Raw genomic sequence first — 16,319 nt, 5'->3', positions numbered from 1 at the left:
AAAGCTAGGCCATTAGCGTGTTTGTATAGCATCAGAATGACAATATTAAATCCTGAACGTCAAGCTGAATTTACTCGGGTCACATTCAAAACACAGTTGAATGAAAAAGCGCTGCAGAAACAACAGCATGTGTAATACAGTCAGACGCTAACAGAAGTAGATGTAGAAGAGGTAAATAGCTGCTAAGTGGGTAAAACAAAAGACCAACTTATGAATATTTATCAAAAAAATTGCACATAGTTTGAATCACCTGCTGTACAAACACCTAAACAGATGGTCTCATTCAGTGCAATTAAAAAAATGACAACTTGAATCTCTGAGGATTCACAATAACAGAATTTTATCTTTATTTCTTCTGTTCGTAAAATGTCAACAGCCATATGCTGTCCTCCGTGTCTGACTCACAGGTGGATGGTGGATGTGCTTTTTTGGATGATGAAGGAGAAAATTGTAACAGCAAAGTGATTCTGACAGTTGCGTGACAAGGGAGCAGGGGAAATTAGAGTTTGTCACAGGTGAGAAAAATACGCCTCTTCATACTTCACAGAAAACACTAGTTTCATTTTTCTTTCCCAGGGAGAATACTTTACAGAGTGTTTTACAGCTCTCCCTGTGTCTCCATGAAAATGAGTAGTAATACTTTGCATTGCACTACATTGTAGTCCTGGAGCTATTTCACCATCGACACCCTCAATATTATAAAACAGAACATCTTGCGTTTGGTGGCCTTACTACTATAACAAAAGGAAGTTTAAATGATTAGTAAGGACTCTGAAATTATATGTTCAGATGCTTTAAGTTCCCCTAGAACTTATTCTGAAAGTGTAGATACAGTTTAGATTATTGTGTAAAAGAAAAAAAAGTTTATAGGTTCATTATCAAGTTGAAAACAGTTCATGTTAACATGTCCACATTAACAAGATAACTGGGCTGTATCATTAGTGAGTTCTTCAGCATTTAGTGGGATCTGCTTTCAAGTGCAGATGAGCAATAATTACACAACAGCGTTATGTTGTTAATGGAAAAGGGCCCAGTGAGACTGGAAGTGCTCTACATACCAAATTTGCCACTAAGTGGGAAAAATTCCATACAGCAGTAAAGAAATGAGTCAGAGAGAGTTTAAATGATATCAATGTGTCAAGTTAGGGTCGATTAAAGTAATTTGGTAACACAGAGGAAAATGCAGTTAGAATAAACGTCAAGAAAACAGGAACTCAGCAGGTTCTGTCAGCTGGGATGTTGACATGCGCCGCATGAAGTCTGCTCCAGCAGTAATCTTATACAAGTGACAGATTAGTACTTATAACAGAAAATGTCTGGCATGCGTAGACACACACACACACACACACACACACCCATCCATCCACCCACACACGCACACACACACAAACAGGAAAGCAGCATGCACACTCATTTGCACACACACAGCTTCAGCATATCCTCACAGAAGCAAAGTAATCTGTGTGCGTATGGAACACAGAGGTAGTTGTGATTGACAGGCAAATCGTTCCTACTGAAATACCCATTTGACAGAGAAAAGCAACAAATGCAAGAGTTAAAAGCCAGCCACGGAAATCGCCTCAGTATACTTCACATGAAAGCAAACTTGAGTATTTCCTGTGCCTTTGAGAAGCTGAGTGTCTGAGGCGAAATGTGTGGAAGGAATATCAGGCTTTTTTTTTTTTTTTTTTAAGAAACTTAATGCTCTTTGTGCAAACCTGGGTGCCAATCATGAGGGGCCTGGCCTCATGCAAATGTCAGCTCTGTAGTACATTATAATTCCACCCCAGATCTTGAAGAATGACACAGTTCCAAAGCTGAACTCGCTCTGCCATGGAGGGAAAAAGGGGGTAAGAAAAACTGCTTGCCTCTTTGTTCAATAGACACTGCAGTTTAACTGTTGGTAGCAAGCAGTGGCAATTGGCCTTAATAATGGTCTCCGCACTCTAATTGTGTAGGGATTTGCCCTGACCTGCTTTGTCTCACAAGCCCTTAATGCTACTGGGCCTTCCAGCCTCGTTGCTGAGAGAAGGGGAGGATGTGCCTGAAAGTACAGAGGAGAAGAGAGACATATAAAGGGATTGAGGGAGCGCTGAAGGTCTCCCACAGCAGGAGGTGATGATGAAAGAGAGAGATAATAAAGTGCACTTTACCATTTCCTGTTCCTCATAATATCACATAATGTTGGTGTAATTAACCCCAGGAAATGTGGCTTCATTACTCTCAGTACGGATAGGAACTAATTGGTTGAGTATACACCATGGCTGAAATAATAAAGGCACAGTATGGAGGTGTACATGATAGAAATTACTCCACAACCTAGACAACAAAGGTATCAGGGTTTTTTTTTCAGGGTTTATATAATGATGAAAGTTGGCAATGTGTGTTCCTACAGCAGAAACAGGCAGAACTAAAGGAAAGGTGACCACAGGTGAAACACACTGCACAGGAAAGTGGTGTGACCCTGAAGAAAAGCTTGTATTGAATATGATCTCTAGTTCCTCGTTTGCATGCTCTGAGTCTCAGCACAAAGCCTTATATTCCATTGGTTCCAACAAGTTTCCTGTCTGCTCTCATCTGCATCACGAAAAGAGGCTTTTTCTCTATAAAAAGACTGATCAAGCCTTATCTTTGTGAAACATGTAATCCACTGGGAAAAGCTGGACTTGTAGCCATTAGGCACTGTCCTCTGTGCCTTGACTCGCTGCAGTCTCAGCCTTTGTAGTTAAAGGCCGGAGTAAAGCTTGTTTCCATTCAGCAGGGAGAGCTGGTCAAAGCCATGAGACCAAGCAGCTCCCAATACTTTTTTTTTCATGGAGAGATACTTGAGTTGTCTGGATAGTTTTTGTAAGATGGTGTGCAAAAATTCTCCTCAGAACAAGATCTTATGTTTTCCCTGGTCTCCTGCAGGTTTGACAGCATTTTTGAGGAAAAGTTTGAAAATTTAGAAAACGGAAAGTCTTAAATTGGGTAGAAAATAGGAGCTCCTCGCTGGAGACAGGCTGCCATTTTTATGCTTGTTTGTTTCCTTCTTTGCTGCTTTTTTCTCTTTGCACATACTCTTGCTCAAACCATCTGCCATACAGGTCCTGTGCGCCTTTACTTCAAGAGCTCTTAGTGGCTGTATTCATCAGCTCAAGATCTGCAGCAGAAAAACAGCTTTAATTGGTACTGAGGGGGAAGAAAAGCAGAAGGGGCTGCACGCTTCACCACATTTTAGAGGGAAATGCTTGCGAATGATCAAGAATTGCATTCAACACAGCTTCTCCTTGGCACAGACATTTAATGCTGACAACATCTCCACACAGGCCTTTTTTTAACATTACCCCTTTTGTACAATAAAACACATAAATACCACGATTTTTAAGTAGAAAACTCTTCAAATGAACACATGTTCATATAAGCTCCCATAAGGGAAGCTGTGAAACTTCACCCCCTGATTCACTTGGAGCCATAGCTCTTAGGACCCATGCAGGTAAATCAACTTGTCTGGCTAAAATTGCCAATGTAATATTTCAAGCTGCCCTGTCAATATCCCTCAGCCTCGAATTTGCCCTCCTAAGCACAGTGCTCTGCAGCCAGAAGGACTGAAACAGCAAATGTCAGAACACTGTTGAGCTATGTTCAGGATCTTGTGTTACATGGCAAAAGGAAACCACAGAGTGCAGCCAACAGTGCAGTCCAATCCATTCCATCAGGTAATTACGCCATTTCACCAAGGCCACTAGGAAAGCTTCACCACAATTAGGCTGACAGAAATGGCCTCTCTGACACATTAGAGGAAACCAGGGATGTTTCCCCCTCCTTTTCTTCTCTTTGCACTGTCGGGGGTTCTTCACCACTTGTGTTGTTTCAGAAGGGCCTTCAGACATTAGCCTCTGTTGTTGCTCTAGCATTGGAGACATTTCGCAGCCCATTAGCTGCTCTTTCAGCCCCAACCGCTACTCAGGACCAGTGAAAGAGAGGAAAGGGGATGGGGGCAGATGCAGACAGTGAGGGAGAGAGTATATAGCATTTCACTCGGTGCATCTGGTGCAGGGGTAGATACTTTTCATGTGGAAGCATTAGAAAATATAATTTATAGTTAGAGCATAGTTCAGCATTTTGGGAAATATGCTTATTCACTTTCTTGCCAGGAGTTAGATGACAAGACTGATACCACTTCTTATATCTGTCTGCTAAATAAGAGCTACAGCTTAGCCTAGCATAAAAACTGCAAACTGGGGGAAACAGCTGGCCTGACTCTGTCCAGAGGTCACAGTCACCTCTGAAGCTCACTCATTAACATGTTATATATCTAAAAACAAAGTGTAAAGACAACAAGTTGATACAGGCACAACAGGCAGGGCTGCCAACTCTCACACAGTGAGCGTGAGACTCACACAATCAACACACATCTCACAATCTCATATCACACATGCCTTTTGTTACACTAAGTGGCATAAAAGTGTCAAAAAAACAATATTGCCAAAGTAAAATAATTTTTTTTTTATTTCATTCTGAGATACAGTTTAGTTAATTGAAATTTGGAATTACAGAACTGAATATGTAAATGCAAATCAAGGAAGTGCATCTCTGTCTCAGCCTCACATGTTAAAGAATGACCACATGTCCTCTTTATTTCTCTTTTAGTTCTGATCTACTTTGACTTTTAGTTTCTTCTTTCCAGTGTTTCAGATAGCTTTCTTTACATTGTGTTATAATTTGGTTTTCTCTCTTTGGTGTTTGGAAAGCAATGTTGCTGTGAGACTGACCAGAGTGCGTTAACCTCAGCACCGGCTGACATAGGACGCTTTTTTCTGTGCTCAGCTCTTGGGTTTGAAATGGTGGGTGTTGAAGAGGCTGGATTTAAGGTGCTTAGAGTCTTTGTGTTCTCTCTTTTGAATATTGATTATCAGCGGGTATCTGCCTAATTCTGCTTGACAAGCATTTGCTGGCGTTTTTCTTTGTACCTGTAAAATGTATCCACAGAGATTCTGTGGGATGTTTATCCCAACAGGTTTACCATGTAGCACAAAGAGCAGGATTACACTATCAAATATTTTTTTAGCCAGATTTTAAGTGGAATTTGGAAGTTATAAAATTTTCTTTTAATTGCATTGCAAAAAAAAACTGCCTATATGGTCCAGCTGTTGCTGTTGTCTTCGTTCGGTAGGAGATACCAGAACAAGGTCATCAGCATGAAACAGAAACTTCACCTCTGTATCTAGGAGAGAGAGGCCAAGAGCAGCACATTGACCCATTTGAACAACCAGTTCATTTATATACACATGTATTCATTTATATCCACATTAAATTGCAGCCTTGATGAACACCTCTCCTCTGGCTGAATAATTTGATTTGTTTGTCTCCAATTTAAACAACATGCCTTTTTTCCAAATATGTTGATTTTATCAGGTCATATATTTTACCCCCTATACTGCACTGGAGTCGAAAGCTTTTTGAAATCAATAACACGTGCGAATATGTTACCATTTTCTGTTTGGCGCACATGTTTGTCGATTAAAGTGTGAAGGGTGTATACATGGTCGGTGGTGCAGTGTTTTGGGAGGCAGCCAATTTGATTTTTACTCAAGACAGAGTCTGGAGATGGAGATGGAGTTTATCAAGGAAATTTCTTTTATTTAGCATAGTACAGAATATTATACCTAGACAGCTGCTGACACAGATGCCATGGTAGGTACTCGGGTCTGATCTGTCACCCACTCTTATAAATGGGGGAAATGAGGCCTCTGCACCAGATGTTTTTCTCATGTCTTTTCTGATCATCTTGAATTCTTGATCAAATTATTTGGCAGCATTCTGTCTTTTAACAGGCTTCCGTTTTTCTTTTAGAAGGTCAGCTTTAATAGCTTTCTTATGAAATATTATATTGATATCATCAGTGGCCTTGTTCACACCATCTCTGGTAGAGAAATTTTACTCCAAGCTGAACTCAAAAGCGCTCTGATGAGGTTCTTTTGGACTGAGCTAAGCTCAGCCAATCGTCTGCTGGCTGGAGCTATAAAGTTAGCATACACACATGAGAGCGGTCAATCCTCTTATCTAATTCTCAGTGAGAAAGCAAGTAAATGTGTTTCCCAACAACTATAGATGAGCTGTAATATATTTTAGCATTTAGAGAAATACTGATTTCTAAAATTAGATTCTGACATGAAAGTAGAAAGACATACAGTAGGCTTATTAATTAAAAAGACATTCATATGGTACACCAGATGCCAAACTGTACTGTGTAGTCTCTAATGTAATCCCTGTTGCCTGTAGCAAAAAAAAAAAAAAAAAAGAAAAAAAAAAAAGAAAAAGAAAAGAAAAGAAAGAGAAAGGATGTAACACGTTGTGAGCACACACACACAACCAGCAGAGATCAGAGCTGAAAACCACTGGCCAGAATATTGTAGCCAAATCAGGCCGGATGCGCACTGTGGTTTGTACAAGACGGAGTTAAGGTGGTTTCCAGTGCAGGTGATGGAGTTGAACAATTTGCACAGCTGGCAGAAAAACCATAATCAATCTGGAGATTATAGATAAGGGCACTAAAACCAGCCAAGCACAGCATTTTCTCTTATCGCAATTACACCTTGCCCTCCTGCCTCAGGTACAGCCAATTAAGCTGGGAGAGGATGCGCCGACAGCCACTTCACATTGAGGAGGCCTATCAGACGACTCCAAACACACCCCATCACTGCTGAGGGGGCAGAGAGGAGCTTGTTAAGCACAGAGATATGCAGGGAGGGAGCGCCAGTGTGTACTGTTTTGCACAGCAGGTATGTACTGTGTGTTTATGTTTTTCCAAAAAATACACATTCACATGTATGAAAACAGAGTTTGAATGGAGCGAATGATGTTTTCTCTGGTGAGTGATAAGCAGCCTCCTGGATGGCTGTCTGCTGGCTGCATTTCATGAAGGGACCAAGGGCACACAGACCTTGCCCTAACACTCACTCTCTCATCTGCTTTTTAATCCATTCATTACTTCCCTGCTCTTTTTCTGCTTTTCACTATGGAATATCATTCACATTATGTGACTACTCAGCAGTGCAGAAAAGGAAAGAAGGTGTGGGATAAGAGAGAACTCATGCGTGTGTTTTAATGTCAGAGCCGGAGGGCGGTTGAGAAAGGCAGAGACGAGGTCAAAATCAAGGATAACACTCAGAATGAATATAAATCGTTGTCTACTGTGACTTCTTATTCCCTGCTCTTTGTTTAAGCCTAACTGGATTGAAAAAAAGCGTCACATTGTTGCTAGTCTGGCAATAAAAAATTAATCACACAAGCTTCTCCGTGCTGCATATCACCGTCTCCTCCACCGGCAGATGGAGGTTAACCAGGAACACAAAAATAAACCTCAACTGCTTGATCTGAACCACAACTTTACACTTCTCTTCCCCGTTGCCACTTTGAGGTTTCAAAGACCAGACACACAGCATGTGGTGTTTTGTCTACACTGTGTGATGCCACCACACCAATTTAGTTCGACAATTTTGCCCCAAACCATCATCCTTCACGGGGCGGAGAGCAAGTTCAGCAAGATCACTTCTCGTCTCAGTGCTGTACTGAAACTTTGATGATGACACGTACAGTGGGAATAACTATAGGCACATTAGGCAGTGATATAGAAGAAGAGTGGCTGACACAGGTGCTATCGTGCTGCTTACCACCAGTGAACGTTACCAGCAGATGACCACACACACACACACACACACACACACACACACACACACACACACACACACACACACACACACACACACACACACAGAAAAATAAGAGTATAAACAAAGCGCTACAGCACTGCAGATGAACTCTTTCAGCCTGTTTTATGAAGTGATTAAAGTGCTCCTCCAAGAACAGGAAGCCATTAATAACAGCACAACATGGGGAGTGAAAATTTGAAAATGAAATGAAAAGAGGGGCTGCCACAGTGGGGGAATCCATCTACTCTCTATTTAGACTACATGGAGATACATTCTATTACAGCTGGGAGGAGACAAAGTGAAAAAGATACTCCTTATTGGCTCCTTATTGAATACTATTGGAGTCAAAAGGGGGTAAATTGACAAAGTAGGTCAAGGCAAAATGTGCGCAGGGAAAATATGCTAAATTCAAATTCTGATTGGCCACACAGGTCTGTGGATGCTGCTTTCATAATTGCCTTCGCTTGATGTTTTTCTCCTCGTTTCAGCCTTTGCCGTGACACGCAATGTGATGGAGAGGAAAATAGCTTTCTGGTGATGCAAATGATTTTGTGGAGTTTGTGGCTCGGTTCCTTCCACATCAACACAAACAGCCAATCCGCCGTTGCTGGCAGAGTCCACGCACAGATGGCTCTAAATCAAGGGAGTGTACGGCTGCGGTACTCACCACGTTCACTGGACAGGGCGGTATCTGTCACCAAGAGAGAGAGAGAGAGAGGGAGAGGGAGAAAAAGGGCAAAGGGAGAGGAGAGAGAATACGATGATTAGAACATAATAGGTTTCAGTAAAAGTGGCATTGCAATACTAAAGTCACCGTTAAACAAGAGAACAAAACAGATCAATTTCTGAGGATTAATGGAAAGTCACAGGCAATAGCCAGACAGTGACATATACAGAACATAGGGCTACTATTGGAGAAAATTTTCTGTCACAATTGCGTAGTTGCTCACATTTGTCTCTGTCTATTATCCAGGCAGCACCATTTAACCAGAATATAGTTTGTTTTCTCTCTTATACTTCTTGTCATTGCCTCAAGCAGTGGGATTCATCATTATCTTCAAATGCTTGTTGTGATGTCTATATTGCTCTTGTGCTCACTCAATGAAACATAGGAGAATTGCGGGATACTGCATATGTGCACTGCACACACTTATATACATCGTCGTGAACACTATTTATTCAGACCTTGGCACCGCAGCTGGGTGACACAAGTACGAGAGGCAGCCGTGGAGGCTCTTGACGTCTCTCTCTCTCTCTCTCTCCCGGTTGCCTGCCCTTCTTATGTCCTCCAGCAGAGTTGCTGGATTTGATCAGAAACAATCTCCATGGCTCACTTTTGCATTCAATGCCAACATTTTTTTTTTAACCTAGAAAACCTTAAAGCTGACAAAACTTACAAAAATACCAACTCTGATTAGAAATACTTTGTTTCTGAACTCTGGGTTTCAGGACATCCTACTTCATAAGAATCCCAGCAACCCAGTGATGAAAAATAAGTGTTGAGGAAAGGGAAAGGCTTTCAGATGACCCCCAGGCCTCCCCTCTCACCACAGTTGTGCTGTATATTAATCACTTGAACTTTGCTTGGTAGGAAATGCTGAGAGGAATCAAACTGTCCCAGTTTTTAGCCACATTAGTGGCCTGGCCCACGGAATGGCAATGTCACCACTTTTATTCGGACCAAAATATCTCAAGAATTAATGGTTGGAACTGCCCAGAAATTTGGTGCAGACATTCATGGTCCCAAGAGGGTGAATTCTACCGACCTTTCCTACGACTTTTACAACTATTGGATGGACTGCTATGAAATTTAGTACAAAAACTGAGATTCCCTTGAGGACGAACTGTAATAACTTTGTGAGGTCAAAAATAATTTAATTTGTCCAGTAGTTTGGTTAGCATGCCAACACAGTAAACTAACACAGTAAACATTATACTTTCTAAACATCAGCACATTAGCATTGTCACTGTGAGCATGACAGCATGCTGACACTAGCATTAAGCCCAAAGCGCTGCTGTGCCTTAGCGCAGTCTCTCAGAGCCGCAGCCCATGTCTCTTAATCTTGTTAAGAGACATAATTCTAACATATGTAGTCAGATAATGTTTAGTGGATTTGCTGGAGAGGTCGATGCTCTGATAGATGACACACTTCCTCAATGATGACACCAAATGTAATGGGATTTGCAACATATGGGACATAAGGAAAATGCCTCATATCCTACACGTAATCTCGGCATTGTGTGATGGAAATCTGGTGAGCTGATGGAAGAATTTTCAGGAGACCCAGATGTCTTAAGCAGAAGCATTTATTGAAGCTTGGCCAAGGAGCAGAGAGATGAGCAGTACGAGCTGGCACTGTGTGTGATGCCACGAAATTCTGAAGGATTCCTCTCTGGTAAACTGGGTAGACTAACTCTAATACAACAGTACAGCAATAAATACTACAATCCAAACTTGCCCAAATAAGGTCATTCCCCAAGGAACCACATCACATCCATACATGTGTTCAGGTTCTATTGGATCCCTAATCGTAAATATTAAACCACGTTTTACCTAAATCACATTGTATATCTGCTCCACTTAGAGAATTCGTGTGTAACTTACTGACCCTGAAACACAGCCTGTTTGTCATGGCTGTTACCACCTTCAACCAGAGGCTTATCTTATCATATCCTCTACAACATGTGTAAGTTCTGCGCTATGACCTTGGTTGCTATGGCAACTGCCAATGGGAACTGGCCAGCTGTATGTGATAAGTGTCTTCTCAGCCATTTTAGAGACAAACAATTAACTATTGCTTTTAGGCCCTACTTCTAAATGACCTGTGGCCTCTAACGTTCACTGCTGGTAAAAGACATGGCAAAGGAATGACATTTAAAGAAGGAAAAATTCCTCCACACTTGGAAGCTGTCAAAACAATGTATAACTTGAAATGTGTTTATACTGCACATGCATGCCTTAAACGTATGGACTAAAAATATTTATTCCTTTGGTTTTTCTAGGTCAACATCCACCATATTTTCAATAATTATCATTGTCTGTTGTCAGGAGAGTGGGTTGAACTACTGGTCAGTCTGGTGTAACCTTACAAGTGTAAAAGCCTGTAAGCTTGTTGTACTGTTGCATTTAGTGGAGCCTGATCTTGGAGTGTCTGCTAAATTATTAAAATTCAAATATAAAATGCAAACCCTGTTTGAACAAACGTCTCCAGTAAACTGATTAATTTACTCAGATTTCTCTTGAAGTACGCTTTATTTTTCAGTATATATATGTATCTCAGTTGCCTGTGTGGTTGTGGTGCAGGATCGATGACAGCTTTCTGGCCTCTTTGGTTGTAGTTTATGCAGTTTGTGATCAACATGCATAAATGCCAATGAGTCGTGCCTTTTTTTTCCAGTCACGTCTCACCATAAATCCATTCAAGTTCATCTTAAAATCTCTCTGCAACTTTTTGACTTGTTTACAAAAAGCCAACACATCACTAACTAAATGAGAGTTTTGCTTGTAGACAGCCCGACTCTCTTCATTCCCCCTCTCCATGTATAAAGGCACACCACTCTATCCCAACAGAACTTCACTGCGCACATGTTCAATTATTCATCTCCCTCTGTCAAGAATTCAGCCTTGCTAGCACTTGCCAATATCCCCCACAAATTGGCAGACAGGCTCATATTTGGCATATGGTGCAGAGCAGTGCTGCTTTTCCTTCTCTCTTCAGTTGGCCTGCTAGCACTCCTGAGGAGCACAGCAACACACACTGGCGTGCACATGCACACACACATGCACAGTCACAAATGCACATACACACACCAATGATGCACCACGTCTATCAGTTTTGTAAGTGAGATCCTCCCACTGAGATGCTGGGCATTCGTCCACAACCTCTTTGCAACAGGTTTCAAGGTTTTCAACAATAGCACTGTACATGCTGCAACAGCCAAATCAGCCACAGCCTGCCATTCACAATACTACAATACTCGAAAATGCATCCAGTCTTTTTCTGGTGACTTCACAATGCACAGCTACACAGGTGTTTTCATTTACTCTGGCTCATTAGACCTTTTTTCTGTTTGAGGCTGGACAGACGACACCAAACGGTGAGAAAAAAGACAGAGGTGTAATTCGTCCGGAGCTGACAGATGGAGCAAAGCTAACAGCAGGGTCAAGAAGATGTCACTCATGCAAGGTGTTCACACCCACTTCAGCATCACTCATCTGGCCCTTCTTCACATTTTGATATGTCACAGTAGGAAAAGCACAGGTGTAAACAACAATTTTAATGATGGCCAAATTCCATTTAGCTGCTTCGGTTTCAGGGTCTTGGTATTGCTCATGCTGGCTCACTGTCATACTGTCATGACTTGCTGGGACACAAAACAGAGCCAGTTTTAATGACAAGTCAGAATGTGTGCTGTGAAAAAGGCCTATTGACAGAAATGTTGGTGTATACACTGTGTGTAAGCTGGTATGGCACACATGACCTCGTGGATGGACTGCTTTGATGGTATTGTTTTACTACTGTAACTCCAACCAAGTATTGGCCTTGCAATTCTGTCAGCAGCTACACCATCTCTCTCAGGCAACATTACAACAAATGATACCAGACTGCATTACATTATTATATGAAACTTTATCTTAGATTTCCTTGTGCAAACTCAGTGAGCATTAGCTTACAGTCGACTAAAAACCAACAGATCCATTGCTACTAAAACATGGAGAGTAGGAGAAGACTTACTTTCAAAAAGGACAGAGGCTTTGTTGTAATTTCAAGCCCTCAGTTGTTCTTTAAAAACATCATTAGGAGCAGGAGGTGAGAGGAAGCAACAGCTAATGAATACCAGGTGTGCCAGCTGATTGTTCATTTGCATGAGTTGAGCTGGTGATGTCGCAGGGCTGAACTGTTTGACTGAACATCACAGTTACAAGTGTTGCCTTGTTCCTGATGCTGTTTTGTTTTTAGCTTCGTATTTAAAGAGATTTTCAAGCACTCTTTAGCCACACACACAGTGACTCTCAGTGCAGGCAGTAAGAATAAAAGAGACAGAAAAAAACCCATTCTACAGAATGTATAGTAATATTTATTCTCAACTGCACATACTCTGAGTCATTTTCACAATCTGAGATGTGGTTTTTATCATCTCTGATAGCTAGTCTGTGCACTCCCTGAAGGCAGAAAGAAGAAAACCAGACGAAGCCTGCATATAGTTGTTCCACTATCCATTGATGTAAGAATACATCAGTGGGACAGAGTGATCTGCTGCAGCTGGAGTATTGTATAGCTGATACTTTAAACATGCCACCACTATTTTAATGTTCATGTCATTTTACAGATTGCCCAGGAGTTATGCACTGACTGAAACAGGATGCTGAAGTAGATGAATAATTACCATGAAAAACCTTCAAAAGGCTTTTACTCTATCAATGCTGGTATATGGTATATCAGCAGCATTGAAACAGGTATGTGCCCTGTCATTGTGACGACCTTGTGCTGCTTGTGTCATCTTTGCCGTCCAATGAATAAATTAAAAATGATGACAAACAGCCTGCATTCTTGTCTGGACCACGCTGTTCGATTTCTTTTAAATCCATCCAACACATTTGACCTGGTTCTTTATGAAGCTCTCTGCTGCTGTGAAAAGAATCAGTCAAAGCAAGTGATGATGCAGACTCCCACATATTACAAACTCATCCAAAAGGTCACAGTTACTCATTTCCTTCATCAGCGACATAAAGAAAACATTTTGAGCTCTTACAAAGCACCAAATTCCGTCCGCATTGTCTGTTTGATAACCTTTCTCGCTGCACCAGGCCATCTAGCCTTCTCTTTGCTGTGAAAGGTGAATGCATCTGATCTCTCTACATTAAAATGTCTTCAATTCATAAGCATATAGAGCTCATTAATATACTGACAAAAATACTATGCGCTCAAAGATTTAACAAAGAAGCTGCAAGTTTAACAGACATTCACGAACACATGCTGAGAGGCAGTCAAAATGTTCACACCATCCAGACGTGTTAAATCACACACACACACACACACACACACACACACACACACACTGCCACCTGCCATGTGAGTGAGTGTGGATTGATGTGAGCACGTCTGTTTGCATGCAGATGCGTCCTTATGCCAAATCTTCTTGTTGCCCTTGTGATGACTAATAACCAGAGAGCATTTTCAGCTAATAAATAATACATTTAAGAGTCTAATCAAATTGAACAAATGAGTATGTCTAGAAAACTATTAATCAGAGAGCAAACGTGTATTTACAAATATAACACTGGCACAAACAATCAATTATTCATAAAGTGAATGCTGGGTAAGTGGGCTTCTTCCCGGGTGAGATGCTGCCATAATTGGAGTGGGACTACAGGAGTGCAGGCTGGCATGTGTGTGTGTATGTGTGTGCACGCAGGGGTGCATGTGTGCCTATGTGTATCTGTGTGCTGACACACACACGACACACACACAAACACTTCTCCCCATGCACCAAACTTCCCCCAAACACGACAAGAACAGGCAGAGTCGGCTCATTACTGCCTAATGAGTTGTCTGATTAGTGCCGAATATAAAAGCCTTATTGTCAGGCACTGTATGTTTATTTTGATTAATTATTATACTAAAGTGACTGAATAGAAGCGCAATGACATGGAGCACTAATGTTTTCTGGTAATAGGACCCTTGTGGAGTGAGCAATCATATATTCAACCCTCCATGTGGCACATAAGCCATGGTCACTACCTAAAGAGATTTCATTTTAGAGCAGAAGATGTGAGACGTGTTCTTGGCTCCTACCATGCAATTCAACCTTCAGCTCCATATGGTAAGATAAAGACAGAGGAGACTGAAAATGTTCTCTCTTTTTTTACATTTTTTCTGTGAAATTTTGTTCAGACGGTAACAAAAATAAATGTCCATAATAAACCAGCATGGGATTTATGAAATATGTGGAAAACTCTCGACCTGTGTGCATCTAATGGATTCCACTTGTTCCAGTGGATGTGTGTGTGCCTACTGACGAAGGCTGGTGTGTACACGTCCTTGATAGCCAAAGGTATTGTAGCCTCCTTACTCCTTTACTTTAAAGCAGCTATACCACAACGTACAAATGCAAAACAGCATTCAAAAATTCACTTAAAGCTACACGATTCAATATTTTTATATCAACCTTGAACCAAATCACTACACATAATGTTTAAGGAGTGGCTTACGGTGTCAGACCCACACAGAATTATCTCCTGACTCTGCACTTTCCCTGCGGTTTCAGCTTTATGGAGCGTTTTAGTATTTTCAGCTCATTGTTTTGGTTTTTATGATCTGCAGCTTTACTGTTTTGTTTCACTTTCACTGCTCTCACCATCCTCATTTCCAGCAGTGGGAAAATACACTGTATGTGGATGTAGTTTGTGGTGTTTCTGTTATTTAGCCTACCCTCACTGATAGAAATGGGCTGGACAAAATAATAGAAACACCTGTTAGTGTAACACAATACAATCCAGCAGCACCACAAATTACATCCTCCAAAATGACCATAAAGTTGAATCAACGCTTCTCTAAAGCAGTTTGAACACAAACTGAACATTATAAATCCTACAAGTTTGGACTGTAGGATTTATAGCAGGACTGTTGTGTTAGACTGCGTGAGTTTAAGCTAATAAACTGCCAACTGAGAAGTGGAGTGAAAAGCGAGACTTGTGCTTTTGCCACCACCGCAATGTGATGAATGCCCAAACTCAGTTTTAAAGGTGTGAGCAGCGGAGCACCTGATGCACAAACACACTTCTGCTCTGCCCTGAGTCACGACTCCCTCTTGGCCGGCGTGTTGACAACATGTTGAGAGTTTCGACTGGCATCGCAGATTAACAGAGCGTCTGTGGCGTGTCATCACTTGTGATTCAAACAGCTTCTTTGGTCACCACGTCTCTTTCCCTCCTATGATATTTGGCAGGCCGGCTACTGTATATCTCAGTGTGTTCTGCTGCAGAATACGAGATGATCAGCGATACCAGCCAGCACACTGGGGGATATATGACTTTCTCTCTTGACTATCCTTAAGATTAGGAAGGTTTAGTTATAGTGAAAGTGTTTGACTGCAATCTTGTGGGTCTTTTTGACATAAATATTCACTTTGATCAACATGTTTCTAGTTCAAAAGAAATGCCTAATTAGTTCAGTTTAGTACGGCTCACATGCTTTGAAGCACATTTTTTCTGTTAACATGAGGTCTGTAACTACTCAGACTAGTGTTGCATGAATAAATGTGTGGACAAAGTTAAAAGCTTTTCGGCATTATTCCTCTAATGCACATCTCTAAACATGTAGATTTTTATTGAACCAAAAGAACAAATGCAGGTAAAAAAGAAAGGGTGGGTGCTAAAATGGTATTAATGTTAGAAAATTTGATTCTATGCCTGTGAATAAGAACCATTTTCTCTGCCTTAATTCTCTCTCTCTCTCTCTCTCTCTCTCTCTCTCTCTCTCTCTCTCTCCAGCCCTCCTGTCCGTGAGCAGAATGCTGTTGGTATTGTCAGAGGAGGGACTATTGCCTGGCCCGTTGCTATGTACACACTTTAAATCAAAGGTAATAGGGCACTTCAGGAGACTGCTGTTACACACACCCAAC

General features: G+C 41.3%; 1 protein-coding gene across 1 annotated transcript in view; it reads right to left on the bottom strand.

Annotated features, from left to right (window-relative positions):
- cdh4 (cadherin 4, type 1, R-cadherin (retinal)) overlaps window positions 1–16,319 on the bottom strand; it is a 201,106-nt gene that overhangs the window by 105,943 nt on the left and 78,844 nt on the right. Inside the window, exon 3 of the mRNA XM_041035025.1 lies at window positions 8,362–8,385. Coding sequence (XP_040890959.1) covers window positions 8,362–8,385 — 24 coding nt within the window. The remainder of the gene's footprint in view (window positions 1–8,361; window positions 8,386–16,319) is intronic.

This window comes from Toxotes jaculatrix, chromosome 3, assembly GCF_017976425.1.
Source record: "Toxotes jaculatrix isolate fToxJac2 chromosome 3, fToxJac2.pri, whole genome shotgun sequence".
Lineage (NCBI taxonomy): Eukaryota > Metazoa > Chordata > Actinopteri > Toxotidae > Toxotes > Toxotes jaculatrix.
The sequence above is the reverse complement of the archived record's forward strand: the minus strand, read 5'-3'. Positions and strand labels throughout refer to the sequence as shown.